The sequence below is a fragment of the Mesoplodon bidens genome, assembly GCF_964165515.1.
Source record: "Mesoplodon bidens genome assembly, chromosome: 1".
Classification (NCBI taxonomy): domain Eukaryota; kingdom Metazoa; phylum Chordata; class Mammalia; order Artiodactyla; family Ziphiidae; genus Mesoplodon; species Mesoplodon bidens.
The window spans coordinates 103,562,791-103,577,494 of record NC_138176.1 but is presented as its reverse complement, the minus strand read 5'-3'; the positions used below and the strand labels follow the sequence as shown (position 1 = coordinate 103,577,494).

General features: G+C 59.5%; 1 protein-coding gene across 2 annotated transcripts in view; it reads right to left on the bottom strand.

Annotated features, from left to right (window-relative positions):
* Window positions 1–1,396: 1,396 nt before the first annotated feature.
* SORCS2 (sortilin related VPS10 domain containing receptor 2) overlaps window positions 1,397–14,704 on the bottom strand; it is a 554,389-nt gene continuing 541,081 nt past the window's right edge. The window contains exons 21-27 of one of the 2 annotated variants that reach the window (XM_081229161.1): window positions 14,381–14,504; window positions 12,945–13,057; window positions 11,849–11,974; window positions 8,932–9,031; window positions 8,351–8,453; window positions 5,619–5,764; window positions 1,397–3,832 (exon numbers count right to left, since the gene is read on the bottom strand). In XM_081229161.1, coding sequence (XP_081085287.1) covers window positions 3,768–3,832; window positions 5,619–5,764; window positions 8,351–8,453; window positions 8,932–9,031; window positions 11,849–11,974; window positions 12,945–13,057; window positions 14,381–14,504 — 777 coding nt within the window. In that variant the 3' untranslated portion in view covers window positions 1,397–3,767. Of the gene's footprint in view, window positions 3,833–5,618; window positions 5,765–8,350; window positions 8,454–8,931; window positions 9,032–11,505; window positions 11,975–12,944; window positions 13,058–14,380; window positions 14,505–14,704 lie in introns of those variants that run through there. The other variant, XM_081229160.1, reaches the window with a different exon arrangement.

Sequence of the window (14,704 nt, the reverse complement as noted above, 5' to 3'; positions counted from 1 at the left end):
CGCGGGTGCCAGCTCCCAGGTTCTGTCTCTATCTCTCCACGCACACCACACAGGCACACACACACCACACACATGCCTAGACACACACACCTAGACACCCCCCCAGATACACACACACACACACACCCCTAGATGCACACACACACCACACACACCTAGACACACACACACACCCCTAGGTGCACACACACACACCTGGACACAAACACACCACACACACCTAGACACACACACGCCTAGACACACACCCCTAGACACACACACACACACATCTAGACACACACACTTAGACACACACACACCTAGACACACACACACACCTAGATGCACACACACACACCTAGACACACACATCACACATCACACACCACACAGACACACACATACCACACATCACACACCACACAGACACACACATACCACACATCACACACACACCACACACACACATCACAGGTACATGCATAGACACACACACCACACATCACACACAGACACACACACACCACACGTCACACACACGCAGAGACACACGCACACACACACACACCACCCTGGCCTCGGCACAGCACCCTCGCCCTGGATGGTCCCACACACCCCCTCCTTCTCGTCCAGCTGGCCCCACTCAAACATGGCCTCCGATGGAAGGGCTGGTTGGGGTCACTGCCCCTGGCCCTCACCTTCCTGTTGGATCCTGTGGTCACTGTCAGCTTCCCCGCCGGCCCGGGGCCTCCTTCAGGCCCAGGGACTTCGTCTCGTGTGCTCACGGCCCTGGTCCAGGGCCTGGCACGGTTTGGAGGGGCATGAGATCTGGCAGGAAGTTTTTGACGTTGTTGATACTGAACTCCACATATTATGATCCAGAGAAGGAGGGGGGTATCTGTATTTGTGTGACTCTAAGTGTGTGAGTGTGAGTGTGTGTGTGCACGGGGGTGGTGAGCTGCCCATGTCCGGCCTTCTCCTATCTGCTCCTGGCTCCTCTGTCTCCTCAAAGACAAGCGGACGGCATTTCAGGGACAAGGGGCTTCCGTCCGGCTGGGGTGCACCTGCCAGGCTCTCAACCCCTGGCCTCTGCGCCTCACCTGGCAAATGGGCTGTGCTCCAGGACCCCTCAGCCGGCCATCAGGGGAGAAGTGAGGTGACACGGGTGTGAGGATGTGGTGACATCACTGCTTTGGGGTGGCACGTCCTGATCCCATGGTGGAGATGGTCAGTGTCCCGGCACCTGGCCCACAAACTGCGAGAATTCCTCCCGGCCTCTCCCTGTGTCCCTGACACTGAAATTCTAGGGCCCTGGGTGAGTGTTTAGGGAAATGTTGACAAATAGCTTCATAATAAGGCAAACGCTGATCATATTCATTTAATCTTTGTTAAAAGCATCACAAATGATTTATTGTTTTTTAAAAAGGAAAAATAAGAAAGAATCAATCGCATCTCTGTTATGTGCATATACGAAGTATGGGCTCAACCCGGCTGAATGAAACGTTAGCTGCCCAAGCCCAGCCCGTTATTCCCAGGTGCCTGCGTGTACCTGTACACCAAATACACAGAACCTCAAATGTAGAACCAGATAAATCCATAGACCTATGTGTTGATTGATACGATTATGGGAATGGGAAAGTATCGTTATAGGTGCCGACTTATTCCCAGGTTCTTGGGTCCATTCACCCAAAATGCTCTTAATAGAAATAATGACATAAAATACATGAAAAACACAAATAGCAAAAGCGAAAACCCTACCCCAACAGAGAGAATGAAGCTGAGGGTCAAGGAAGGGCAAAGGGCTCGTCACCCGCAGGCACTGCTGAGCTGGGGGCTGTGTCCTTGCTGACCTTGACCTTGGACCTGGACAGTGCTGACACATGTCTGACCCTGGTTCTGACACTCACAGGACGGGCCGGGTGCGGGTGGACAGCAAGACACAGGGTTCCTAAGCCGTCTTTGGTGAACTCGGGCAGGCTGCGGGGAGGCAAAAGTCCCGGAGAACCCAGCCTCTCCCACACAGCCCCCCAGCTCCAGTCTGGGGTCCACTGCCCCAGCCCTTCCCCAAGGAGGGTCTTGAGGACGGCTTGCAGGGCGAGCTCTGCGGGGCTGGACCAGGAGCTCCAGGCGGTGGGCTGGCAGGGTGGGAAAAGGGATGCCTCTGTCGCCTGCCCCGTGACCTGCAGTGACCCCTTCTGAGTTGGTTTCGGGTGGTCTGAGTCCCCACAAGGAGCTGGACTCCAGGGGTCCCCCACTCCACAAGGATTCAGGGCCTCCCACGTGTTCTGGGCGTGAGGATGCATCCCTGGCCTCCCTCCCGCAGGCCACGTTTCTTTTCTGGGCAAGTGGGCTAATGCCCCCCAGTCTTCATTCTGGACTTCCCACGGCCAGCGAGTTCCTAGCCTGGGCTGTGGTGTCCCCACCTCTGAGGGGAAGGCCCCGGCCACCTGAGAGCCCAGCCTGGGGTGTGGGTAGGGGGAGGAGGGAGAGGATGGGGAGGGGATACTGATTTCCAGTTTCAAGGCAAAAGGTGAAAATCTGCCCCCATATATCCCTAGTGTCCCTGATTCTAGGCATCTGTGAGTGAGTGGAATCACACTGCACAGGGAGCAGGGGGCTGGCTCCTGGGCGCCTCTGCTGCCGTCTTGCTGTGTGACCTTGGGAAAATCATTCCCTCTCTGGGCCTCAGTTTCTCCGTCTTCAAAACGAGGAGCACACTACTTGGCGGCCCTTCGGGCTCTGCCATTCAAAACCCCGCCTGGTTCCCGGTTCCTACGTGCGTCCCTCAAGCTATGAGGAGGCACAGAACACTCTGGGCATCTAGAGGCCGTTCCCACCGCGGCCACTAAGACGGGATCTCGCAGGCGGGAACCCGTGCGAGGGCGCCGCCTGCTGGCTTCCTTCGGAAGTGCAGGCGCTGGATCCCTAGGACCCTGCGAGGGGCTGGGGCGAGCCGGCGTCGGGGGGAAGCCAGGGAGAGCCTTTGCCTTGTGGGCCGCAGGAGAGAAGGCTGCCAGAAGGGGCAGAGGAGCATCCCTGGGCATTCTGGAAAAGGGGTTCCCGAGAATGGGGCTACTGCCTGGCAATAAAAATAGGAAGTTGAACCCTCCCACCCAAAAAACGCAAACAGCTACCTAGAGAGGTATTTACATTATCTGAAGTTTAAAAAGAGGAAGGACAGCGGGAGGTGTGGAAGGCGGTATTGGGAGGGCCTACCACTGGCTTTCTGGATTCTGGCGGGGCGGTGGATACCCCTGCAGAGGGACGACCCTGCGGTGGGATCTGCCTTCCTGGAGTTTATGAGGAAGGAAGCAGGGCCCCGCTGTCCCTCTGCTGGGACGGGAGCCCGCCGCACAGGTGATGGGGCAGGTCAGCGGTGCTGAGAGCCTGGTCTCTCCCAGCCTCAGGGGGACCAGCCTCGGCCACGAGAAGTCAGGCCCGGCTGCGGTGACCAGCCGTGGGCAGCCAGGGTGGCCGTGTGAGGTCCAGAGAAGTGCCCAGAGTCTGGGAGGGCGGGCGGCTCAGCGGGTGGCACGTGGGCCTGGTGTCCGGGGGGTTGGGTGGGAGCTGGTGGGTCTCCTGGGCGGCCGTGGGCTGGGTGGGCTTGAGCTGGACAGAGGCGCATCTGTCGCCTTGCGTGGACACAGCTGGAGGAGGAGGCTTTTCCGAGGTCTTTGAGGGGACGCCGGTCCCAGCCTCGTGCCAGTGGCACGTGTAGTCCTGTGCCCTCCATGGGGGATGAAGCGGCGGAGAGGAGCGAGCTCTGGGCGCGGCCTCCAGCGGCATCAGCCCACCAGGTAGCTGTGCATCTCTCGGGAGTTGACGCTCAGGACCACGCCAGAGTGATTCCCTGGAGGCACAGAGATGCCAGGCGTGAGCACACGCCCGGCCGAGGGGCAGAGAGAGGACGGAGGGCCATGAGGGACACGGTGTGGCCTCAACCGGCGTGCAGGGCATCCTGCGCTTCCTGCAGCCCTGCAGGTCGTGCCTGGACACAGGTGCAGAGAGGTGGGCGTCTCTAGGTTTCCTGGGGGAGGTGACTGAGGGTGGGCTCTCCTGGTGCCAGCACAAGCAGTGGACCCAGGGGGCCTCCGGGGGTGAGGCCATGCCCGCCAGCAGCCACCATACTCACTGCCCTGCAGTGGCCGGCCCGGCGTCGGTGGCAGGGGGATGTAGGAGGGGCTCTGTGCCCTCCAGGCAGGGGGCACTGCAGGGTGGCGAGGCAAGGCCCCGGGAGGCAGCCGGAGGGAGAAGGGCACAGTGACGGTCAGAAGGGAAGGGGTCTGCCGGGGTCCTGGGCGGGGCTGTGTTCTGAGCCTGAGGGCCGGAGGCGTGGCCGGTGGAAGGAGCCGGCTTGGGCGGCCTGGAGCCCCCCAGACCCCCGGGCACGTGGGGAGGAAGCGGCCCAGAGCTTCCAGTGGGGCCACCGGGGGGCATGGGGTGGTGAGCCCCGCGTGCCGGGGGAGACCTCATCAAGGCGTGTCACCTCATGGCCTCGGTTTTGTCATCTGTAACTTGGGGATGATAATATGGCCTCCCCTAAAGGATGGTAGTGGGGTCCCGAAGGGACTGCCCATGAGGATTTGGGCAGGGCCTGGCACACACTAAGTGCTCCATTAAAAGAATCCCTTATTATTACGCTATCATTGCTCTTCGGGGCTTGACGGCAGAGCTGCGGAGGCAGGAGGGCCGCTCTCTCATCTCCCTGGGACGCCCACCCCTCTGTCTGAGCTTGGGAAGCCCGGGTCCACTGGGAGCCTCTGCCACCACCTTTCATGTGGGGTGTGACACCACCTGATGAAGATGGGGGTGACCACCCGGGAGGCCGCATGGGGCCCCGACACTCTCCAACCACCGCTGGCCTGGGCTGAGGGGTCTTGGGGCACACGGGGGAGCTGGCCCCGAGCCTGGGCTGCAGCGTGGGGGAGGGACACAGAATCGGCTGCGCCTCTTATCGGCTAAGTGACTTGGGAGACTGAGTGGCTGCTGTGAACCTCAGCTGTCCCATCTGTCAAGTGGACACACGGCCAGGGCCTGCCTCCCAGGCTGGCTGCAAGACTGTGTCGGGAAGCACTGGGCCTGGTGAGAAGCAAGTGCCCAGGAAATCGGAGCTATTGTCACCGTCCCGGGAGGCTGTGGACCACGGCCCTGAGAGGAACCCGGCCGTGGGAGACTGTGGGGCTGCGAGGTCAGGGAGCTGTGGAGGACGGGAGTGGTCAGCTCCCGACCACTCCAGGGAGAAAAGAGAGATGCGGGCTTTGGGGTCCGGCCGGCCCGCGTCTGGATCCCAGGCCAGCCACTTGTCCGTTGTGCTGCCTGGGTGAGCAACGTCACCTCTCTGAGCCTCACCTCCAATCATTTAAAAGGTGAGGACAGCGATTCCACCTCCCACAGCTCTGGGGACACAGTGGATACGGGTGGGAGGGGATAAAGGGGTGGTGAAAACACAACCCACGACGGTGACACGTTTCTGGAGTGTCCTCCTGGCTGCTTGTCTGAGGGTCTCACAGCAACCCAGGGGTGGGGCGGTCGCCGTGTAGAGGGTGCAGAGAGCGGCTGTTAAGGGTGGGGAGGGCCAGCGGAGGTGGGGGGCAGGTGGCGAGGGAAGGGGAGGGGGTTTTCGGGGTGGGCGTTACCTAGAGTCTGTGAGTGGAGCTCATCGTCTATAAACTCCTCACCCTGGATGGCACTCTGCACGTCCTGGCTGTGGCTCACGGGGCTCGTCATTTCCTGTTCCTTCTCGTTGTGCATCTGGGCGTACACGGTCCTGCCGGGGCGTTTCCTGCGGGACGGAGGTGGGGACTCAGGGCTCTGCCCAGGATGCCCGTCCCCAGAAGCCCCCAGCGGAGCCCTGGGCCATCCCTCTGTGTGGTGCTGACATCGCTCCTGGGTCTGCCTCCTGCCCTGCCTCTGCTCCAAGCCACCTCCTCCAGGAAGCCCTCCCTCCTGTGAGCTCCCGCAGCCCTGGGTTTCCCTCTGCCCCCGCACACGGGGTACTCGCTGTCCATCCGTCTCCCTTCAGGCATGTTGCAGGGAGAGGCTGTTTTATTTTCTTTCAGGTCCCTGTCACCTTGCACTTCAGGGCTCTGGCTGGGTTGGCATGCGTTCCCACACGGCACGTGATGTTGACCGGCTCTGAGAGGTGCTTGCTGAGCCCTGCATGGGGTTCTGGGGCTGGCTGCACCGTCCTCAAGTTCCCATACCCTCCAGGGCAGAGGGAGAGGAGAGCAAGGGCACAGCCCCCTCTGCCTCAGCTGGGACTGGGCTCAGGGCCCCTGGACCAGGCTCCTTCATGTTCAACACCCCAGTTAGTTGGAGCAAAACCCCAAAAGAGCCCATGGTCCCAATTTACAGAAGAGGGAACTAGACTCAGGGGGAGAGTGGGCTTCCTCAGAGCCACTCACCGACACTGGCAGTTCTCTGGAAATATTGAGATGGCAGGATGCACATTCAGGGCCGAGAGCAGGTTGGCCCATGTGGCCAGACCCAGTGGACTGTAGCACTTGATGGCTGTGAGCCTCTGAGACTTAGGAGCTTTTGTTACGCAGCCGGGCCCAGCCCACGCTGACTGCTGCATCAGCCAGGAGAGCCCAGCTCCCTGGGCTCACAGAGCTTAAAGCCTCTGGACAAATGGGGCATTTCTCTCTGCTGCTGCAAGTTCCTCCCCTTCCTCCTCCCTCCCCCTCCTCTGGGGACAAGGTAGTAGGTTCCTTCTGGGCCATTTACACTGTGTGTGATAAATCTGGAGCAATTTGTGGAAACTGCAATCTAGCCTTCAGGAGGTCTGAAGAAGGCAATTGAAAGAGACTGGAATTCTGCCCCTTTCACTCCCGACCTGCCAGGCCTGCCTTCTGCCCACCCCCAGGCAATCCTGCCGCCCTGCAATTCTCAAGTGCCCTGAGAAAAGCCCAAATGGGTGCACCCAAACTGTGGTCCAAGGGGTAAGAGAAAGGGGTGGGGGCAGGTCCCGACTCCAGCCATTGCCTCCAACTCGGCTCTGACTTGGGAGGCGGCGTCTAAATCGTTTTCTCATTCAGCCTCTCAGGACTCACACCCCATGGCCTGCCTCAGCCAGGCCTGAGCCGGGCGGTTTTCACAAGGTCCCAATTAAACACGGCGTTATGGCAACAAGGGAGACGGGCACAGGAGGTCTGCAGGAGCTGGGGGCCTGCGTCTGTGCCTGCCCACCCCCCTCCCCTCCCCATCTTCCCCTCCCTGCCCCCTGCCCCTCTTCCCCACCTCCTCCCCCTCTTCTTCTTCCCTCGTCCTACCCTCCTCCTGCTTAGTCTCCTTTTACAGATGAGGAAACTGAGGCTCAGGGAGGGGAAGAGACTGGCCAGGACCACAGAGCTGGTCAGCAGCCTGGTCTCCGAGGCTGACTCAGCCCTGCTGCCATCTGGGCTGCCCTGCAGGTTGGGGGGCTGCCACCCAGTGTGAACGGTGCTGGAGGACTGGGACCCAGAAATGTCCAGGGCTCGGGGGAGGAAGGACCCTCAGCCTCAGAGGAGCAGGGAGGGGAGGGTCAGCTTCGTCTCTGGTCTGTTCCCAAGGGCGACCCCAACCAGGGAGACCCCAAGGCCACTGGAGCCAAACCAGCAAGACGGGGAGAGACAATGGGCTCAGATCTGGCAGCTGCGTTTTGCAGGAAATGAGTCCGGTGACACTTTCTGGTCATTTTGCTCATTCCCAGGCCCTCGAGGGTGCCCACGAGTAACCCCAGCACCGAGGGTTATTAAACCCATTTCACAGCTGAGGACTAAGGTCAGAGGGGGAGGGAGGCACAACAACCCCTCCCGATGACCTCACGGTGTGCTTGCCACCCACCCAACCTCGGCTCAAGCCCCCACCCGCTCCCACCCTGGGTGTCAGCCGCCCCCCGCTCCGGCCCTGGGTGTCCCGTGCAGCCGCTCCATCTGGAGGCTGGAGCCCCCTCGCTGTGGAGTGCCTGGCACACGGCAGCTCTGGATCATGCTTGCAGAGGGAAGGGGTGGATGAGTGCTGGGGGAAGCATGGGGGTTGGCCACAGCCTGGGGTCAGAGCCCCACTCCTCACTCCTCAGCTGTGTGGCCCTGGGAAAATCACTTAACCTCTCTGAGCCTGGGTTTCCTCATCTGTAAAATGGGTGGGTGGAGCAGAAAGGAGGATGGGGGTGGAAGAGGCTCCTTGGGTTGTGAGCGGTCGGCTGTCTCCCTCTGGGATCAAGGTGACTCAGAACCAGGCTGTGGGTCCAGACAAGCCCACTCCCCACCCCAGGACCCATTGCAGGCACAGCCACAACTCTCCAAGAACCTGCTGGGAAGCTGCACACCCCCCAACACCAGGCCCTGCCCTCACGCCCGGTTAGCCCAGGGAGGCCGGGTGACCTTGCCTTTTGAACTTGTAGAGGATGAAGGCTCCCACCGCGAACAGCCCGATGAGAAGGAGGACTGCCACTGCCCAGTAGCCGCCACCTCCTCCCAGGCTTGGAGAATCTGTGAGCAAAGCAGCCTGTGAGTGGTCAGTGTGGGCACTGGCCAGCCTCCTGGCACCCAGGACCCCCACTGAGTAAATCCCGGCCCTGGTCCTTCCTCCTGGAAAGTGGACAGAACTCCTCCGTCCGGATTGATGCTGGCGTGGACACGTGGCTGCACAGAGCAGAATGCAGCTCTTCAGCTCCTGCAAAGATCCTTGCCCAAAGTGGGGAGGATAGTCCACGGTGGGGGGTGGGGACAGAGTCACCTGAGACTCTAAATGACATAATTAAAGCAAGAGCTCTGTGCTGTGTCCGTGGAGAGCACCGTGAGGCCCTTGGTGTGACTGGGTTTTAACCGGAGGCAACCACCCGTCCAGGAGGAGCGCGTGTGCAGGCGGCAGAGGGGTCCCTCTGACCCCAGTAATGGGTGTTGTCTGAGGGGCCTGGACACACGCCCACCCCACCCTACAGAGGTGAGCTCAGGCCAGGCCTCTCACCTGTGTCCACGTCCCTCATGGCCACCAGCACCCGGACCCCACCACGCAGGAGGAAGCTGATCTTCTGTGCGTTCAGCACCTGCTGGATGGCCATGAGCCTCTGAAAGCACAGAGCGGGGAGTGAGGGGGTCCTCGGGGACCTAGCAGAGGGAGCGGGAGAGCTGGGCAGATGTCCACCCTGACCCTCCAGAGCCATGGAGCTCAGCCTCCCTGGGCCTCAGTCGCCTCCTCTGTAAAATGGGAATACTAGCCACCAATGAACTCTCACCAAGAACCTACAATGGGACACAAGGTGACCCAAATGTGGCCCTGCCCTCAGAGCGCTCTAGTTTTAGTCAGAACCATGGAGTGTGGTAAAGTTGGGGAAACCCAGGGATGCTCCAGGAAGCCCCCAACCCCAGAAGTAATCAGGGGAGGCTTCTTGGAGGTGGAAGACCAGGAAGAAGACAAGACAGGGACAGGAGAGGTGACCCAGGCAGTCGAGTGAGCCTACACCTGAGGCAGAGAAATCCCAGGAGGTGATGTTGCTGGATCATGGTGGGGGGGAGGGGGCAGCTGGCCTCTGGGGCGCCCAGCTGGTTTGGCAGTTCAGGAGGGGGTGGTTTTCCTGGTGTTCAGAAGGGAACCACTCAGCCCACAGGGGTGTCAGTTGTCACCCTCTGCACAGGTGGGTGCGGATGGGTTGGGGGAGGGGTCCCCCTCAGGGATGGGGGCCCCGTGGCTCTGCTCCCTGGGCCTCGGGGGGATATACCCTGGGGACTCTGCTGGCTGCTTCCCTGAGCAGCGTTTCAGCACCTGGGACTCCACGAGGCCCGTTCCCTGCTCATGGAACGAGGGTCCTGAGTCGGGAACTGTGTAAACGACAGGCCAACAGCCCCAGACCTGAAGGGTCCGGGAAGACACCTGGCTCTGCCCCTTGATCTCATGGCCTGGAGGGGTCACTGCACCTTTCCGTTCTCAGGTCGACGTGAGGATTCGTAGGAGCATCGGGGGTGGCGCCCTGAGCCCCGCGCTCTGCACGCAGCAAGGCAAGCCTGCTGTCAGTGGCCGTGGCGTGTGGCTAAGTTTTCTCGCTGACTTCGGGCATGTGGCAGACTCTGAGCACTCAGGACAGTGAGGGTGGAGTCCCCCCGTCTCTCACCTCCTTCCCTTCCAGCCCTCACTCGGAAGCGCCCCGAGTGGGTGCAGCCCCTGAGCCCCATGCTGGCACCTGGGACCCCCGCAGCCTTCCCCTCTGCCCTCAGCTCCTCGTCTGAGAAGTGGGTCGATGCCTCTCAACCCGCCACTGACCCACCTCCAGAGACACCGCATCAGCGGGGGCTGGGGGCTTGGCCGGGAGCCCCCAGGTGCAGATGTGTACGCCCTTTGGGACGGGCTGTGGGTCAGGCTGACACAGGCACAGGTCCACCAGGAGGCTGCCCGGGAGTGGCTCGAGCACAGTTTGGCAGCCAGAGTGACAGTGGGGCTCCACGCCCGTGCTGTGCTTCCTGGTGGGGGCCTCAATGATCCTCACTTCCCTCGTCTGTAAAATGGGACGCTACCACCCACCCACAGGGGTCCTGCTGGTCTTGCTGTATCTGTGCCTCCGTGCGGGTCACTCTTTCCAGACCGTCTGCATGAGCATCTGTCTTCTCGATTAGCTCAGAGCTTGGCTGCGGCTCTGATTCATCTTTTTTTGAGATAACATTTACTTTCTTCAAGTGTACAATTCAATGGTTTTTAGTATATTCAGTCATGCCCATCACCACTATCTAATTCCAGAACATTTTCTTCCTCCCAAAGGAAACCCCTAAAACTGTGAGCAGTCACTCCCCAGCCCCCAGCCCCCAGCCCCCAGCAACCAGCAACCAGCAATGCACTGTCTCTGTGGATTTGCCTAATCTGGACTTTTCATATAAATGGAATCACACAATCCATGGCTTTTTGTGACCATCTTCTTTCACTTTACATCATGTTTCCAATGTTCAACCAAGTTGCAGCCTGGATCAGAATCTCATCCCTTTTGATGGCTGAATAATATTCCACTGTGTGGATGGACCACCTTCTGCTCATCCACTCATCTGTGGGTGGACATTTGGGTTGTTTCCACTTTGGGGCCGTGAACATTCAGGCACACATGTGTGTGTTCACATACATTTTCAGTTCTCTTTGGGACACTCCTGGGGGTGGGGCTGCTGCATCATTTGTTAACTCCGCATTTAACTGTTTAAAGAACCACCAGACTGTTTCCACGGTGGCTGCACCATTTTCCACTCCCCCCAGCAGTGAAGGAGGGGTCTGTTTCTCCATATCCTCGTCCACACTCATTACTGTCTGCTTGGTACGGAATTACAGCTGCCCTAGATGGCGTGAAGTTCTTCCCATTCATCTTTTTTCTTTTTTGATGTGGACCATTTTTAAAGTCTTTATTGAATTTGTTACAATGTTGCTTCTGTCTTATGTTTTGCCTTTTTGGCCGTGAGGCATGTGGGATCTTAACTCCCCGACCAGAAATCAAACCCCCAACCCCTGCATTGGAAGGTGAAGTCTTAACCGCTGGATCACGAGGGAAGTACCCCCCACATTTATCTTTTGATTCCCCATCCTAGTTGGATGTTCTGAAACTGTCGCCCAGGATCCCCTGGCCGGTGCTCACCCCTCGCAGTGAGGCTGGGGCGGTGTGACAAGCTCTAGCCAATGAAATGGGAGTGAAAGTGGAGTGTCCCCCTGAGGGGGTGGTCCTGCCCAATGCCCTGGTCCCCCCCACTCCCCCACCATTGTGACCTTGGGGTAGCCACAAGGGGGAGGAGGGACAGTGATCGGTGAGAGATAAGCCTTTACGTGATGAGGAGAGACTGAGGTCCCCGTGCTTGTCGGGAATCATCACCAAAACCTCAGCGGCGTGGGGAGGACCCGGCCCAGTGGCCGCAGGAGATACCTTGTCACTTGTGAGGCTCCTCTTCTTCGTGGGCCTGGGAGGGGGCAGGAGCACGTGCAGGTCGGCCAAGGTGGGCAGCCCTGGCTTTACAACGGTCACCAGCAGCTCCTGGGGGATGCTGGTCTCCTACGGGGACACAGACAGCCACTCTGATCCACTGGCCTTCTCTGTCCCCTGCCACACTCCAGGGGCCCAGGAATAGCCTCTCTCCCTGAGTGGCCTGAGTCTTGGCCATTCCTGACCCCTCTACACCTGGAGTTATGGCCCCAGCAGCTTATGGCACTGCCTTCTACCTACTGCAGCCTAGCACTCCTGGTCCCTCAGCCTTTGGCCTCCGCTCAGCCAGGCCTGCCCCCTTCAGCTCATTCCTCCCACCATGCTCAGGTGAGAAGACCCCTCCCTGGCTACTGTCCTCCCAAGTGTCAGGGCTCCTGGCCATGCACCTCCCTCAACCCACAAAGCTCTGTCTCCTGAAAGTCCCACTCCATGCATGTTCATCTGGCAAACTCCTATTCATCCTTCAACACCCAGGACAATATTGCCCAAATTATTAATGGGCCAAAGGGAGGCATGGCCAGGGTGGGCCTCAGTCTGTGACAGCCTTGGATGACTCTAGAGGGCTGGGTTTTCTCCCACTGGGGGCCCAAGGGCCTCAAGTGCCCTATGCCCATCCTGATGCATTGCCTTTGCTTTCTGTGAGCTCCCTGAGGGCAGCCATCACACTGACTCATCTCTCTGTCTCCAGTATCCAGCCCAGAAGAGAAACATAGTGAATAAATGAAAATCCCTTTAGATTCTGTTGTAGGACAGCAACTGTGTCTTGTGCAAACAGCTGGTGCTCACTAGATGTGCATGGAAGATGCAGTCCTGTCCCTCCTCTGCAAGGTGACAGTCTGGCTGCATGTCCCCCAGGGCCAGGTAAGAGGACCCTACATGGCTTCCAAGCACCACTGTCAGCCGACGTGAAGGACAGAGCATCAGGACTGCAGGGCAGCCCGCCTGCCCTCTCCTGGGGGCTTCACAGGCCCCGCTTCTCTGGGGGCACCCACAACCCAGAGGTGGGAAGGTGGTTTTGCCAGTGGTGGGCTGGGGGCACCTTGGAGAGGAGCCGGGACACCACGAGGCCAATGTCCTCCCTCCACTCGGGGGTGTTGGGGTTGTGAGCGTCCAGGTCCTTGGAAAACTGCAGAGGCATGACCTGAAATTGATCTGGAAAGAGGCAGAGATGGGAGAGTGGGTCAGTCCTGCGTGCCTGGCCCCGCTTCCTCTGCGGATGGTGGCCACAGCCCCTGGATGGTCCAGGGCTGGCCCTGGGTGTGGATCCTGAGGCCCACTTTCAGAAAACAAGATTCTTCCCAGTCTGTGTGCCAGCAGCTGTCCCGGGCAGGCCCACTACACTGGCTGCCATTTAATAAAAATAATAACAACAACAAAGATGACAATGACGAAGACAGCAGTGCTGCCCTGGAGGGAGGGCCAAGCCTGCTGTGTGATTTGCCCCATCAACTCACAAGGACATACACACCCTACGACGTTGACTTCTCGTCCCCCAGGGATCCATGGACTTTGACTGGGCTGGTCCCCCCACCAGAGTAAGAGTCCCTGGAGAGCAGAGTCCCCACCTTCTCTGTCTCTCACATTTCCCAGGGTCCGCAACTCAGAAACCTATTCTAGAGCCACAAGCAGCAGGGGGTAAAAAAGACCTGGCACCAGGAGTCTCAGAGTGAACTGCAATCTCTCCGTTTACCTCCCGAGCCTTGGTTTCTTGATTTGTAAAATGGGAGGAGGTTTTGCAGGGATGAGGAGCTCAAGGGACAAGTGCCTTGTGAACTGTGAGCATGCAGTGCAGGTGGAGATGACTGTTTCAAGGCTCTGGGCTCAGGGCCTGGTGCCCACATACTCGTGAATGAAGGAATGGCTGAGGGCAGTCCCCTAAATATTTAACTGATGGCTGCTGTCCACAGGAGAGGCTGTTCTTTAAGCAAAATGAGAGTTTATCAGTGTGGTGATGAGGGCAACATGGTGCTGGGGGGGGTCTCTTCCATTCTTAGGACTAATTTTCTATCGTAAATGTCTCCTGGGGGGCTCAGAGCCCCCAGTGAGCACCAATAAATGGGACACGGATTCAGAGCAGGACTCTCAACAAAATTGATATAATCACATGACAATCCTCAGATAACGGGGATGCTGAGGACAGGCACCCGCTGGGCAGGCAGAGCCGGTGCCCGATCCCAGCTCTGTTGCTGCTGGGTGACCTTGTCAAGCTCCTCAGCCGTGTCCTCATTTGTGCCATGTGGAGCCTGTGAATGCCATGGACATAGGAGTTGTCGGTATTTATTTTACAGATGGGGAAATGGAGGCCAGCAAGGCCAGGGGCATCAGAGCTGCGTTTGCTGGCCCCTCTGCCCCGCTGGGCCCTGCCTGGGATGACCAGGACATCGGTGGCATGTACACTGCCTGCCCCCGACCCTGAGCTCCTGAAAAGGAGGAGCTGTGCTGCCTGTCCCGGGGGGCAGGAGGGGGGAAACTCACCCAGCACACGGACCACCTTGGAGTCCTGCAGCACAGAGGTCCCACAGGCAGCCTGCACCGTCACACGCACGTCCCCTGTGTCCCCAAACCGCGTTGTCACAGAGTTCTCCAGGGACAGCAGGGGCTGTGGGCACGAGAGGGGGTCAGGGTTGGGCCGGAGAGCTGGCCCCAGTGTGTGGCCAGGGCTGCACTGAGAGCCCCCGGGGGATATGGAGAGAGCCCTCCAGAGACGCCCGGTCCTGAGCCCCAGCACGGACACCGTCTCCCAGTGCCCCTTCTCTCCAGAGGCTCCGAGCCCCCCTCTGTGGATGGTGTCGAAGGCAC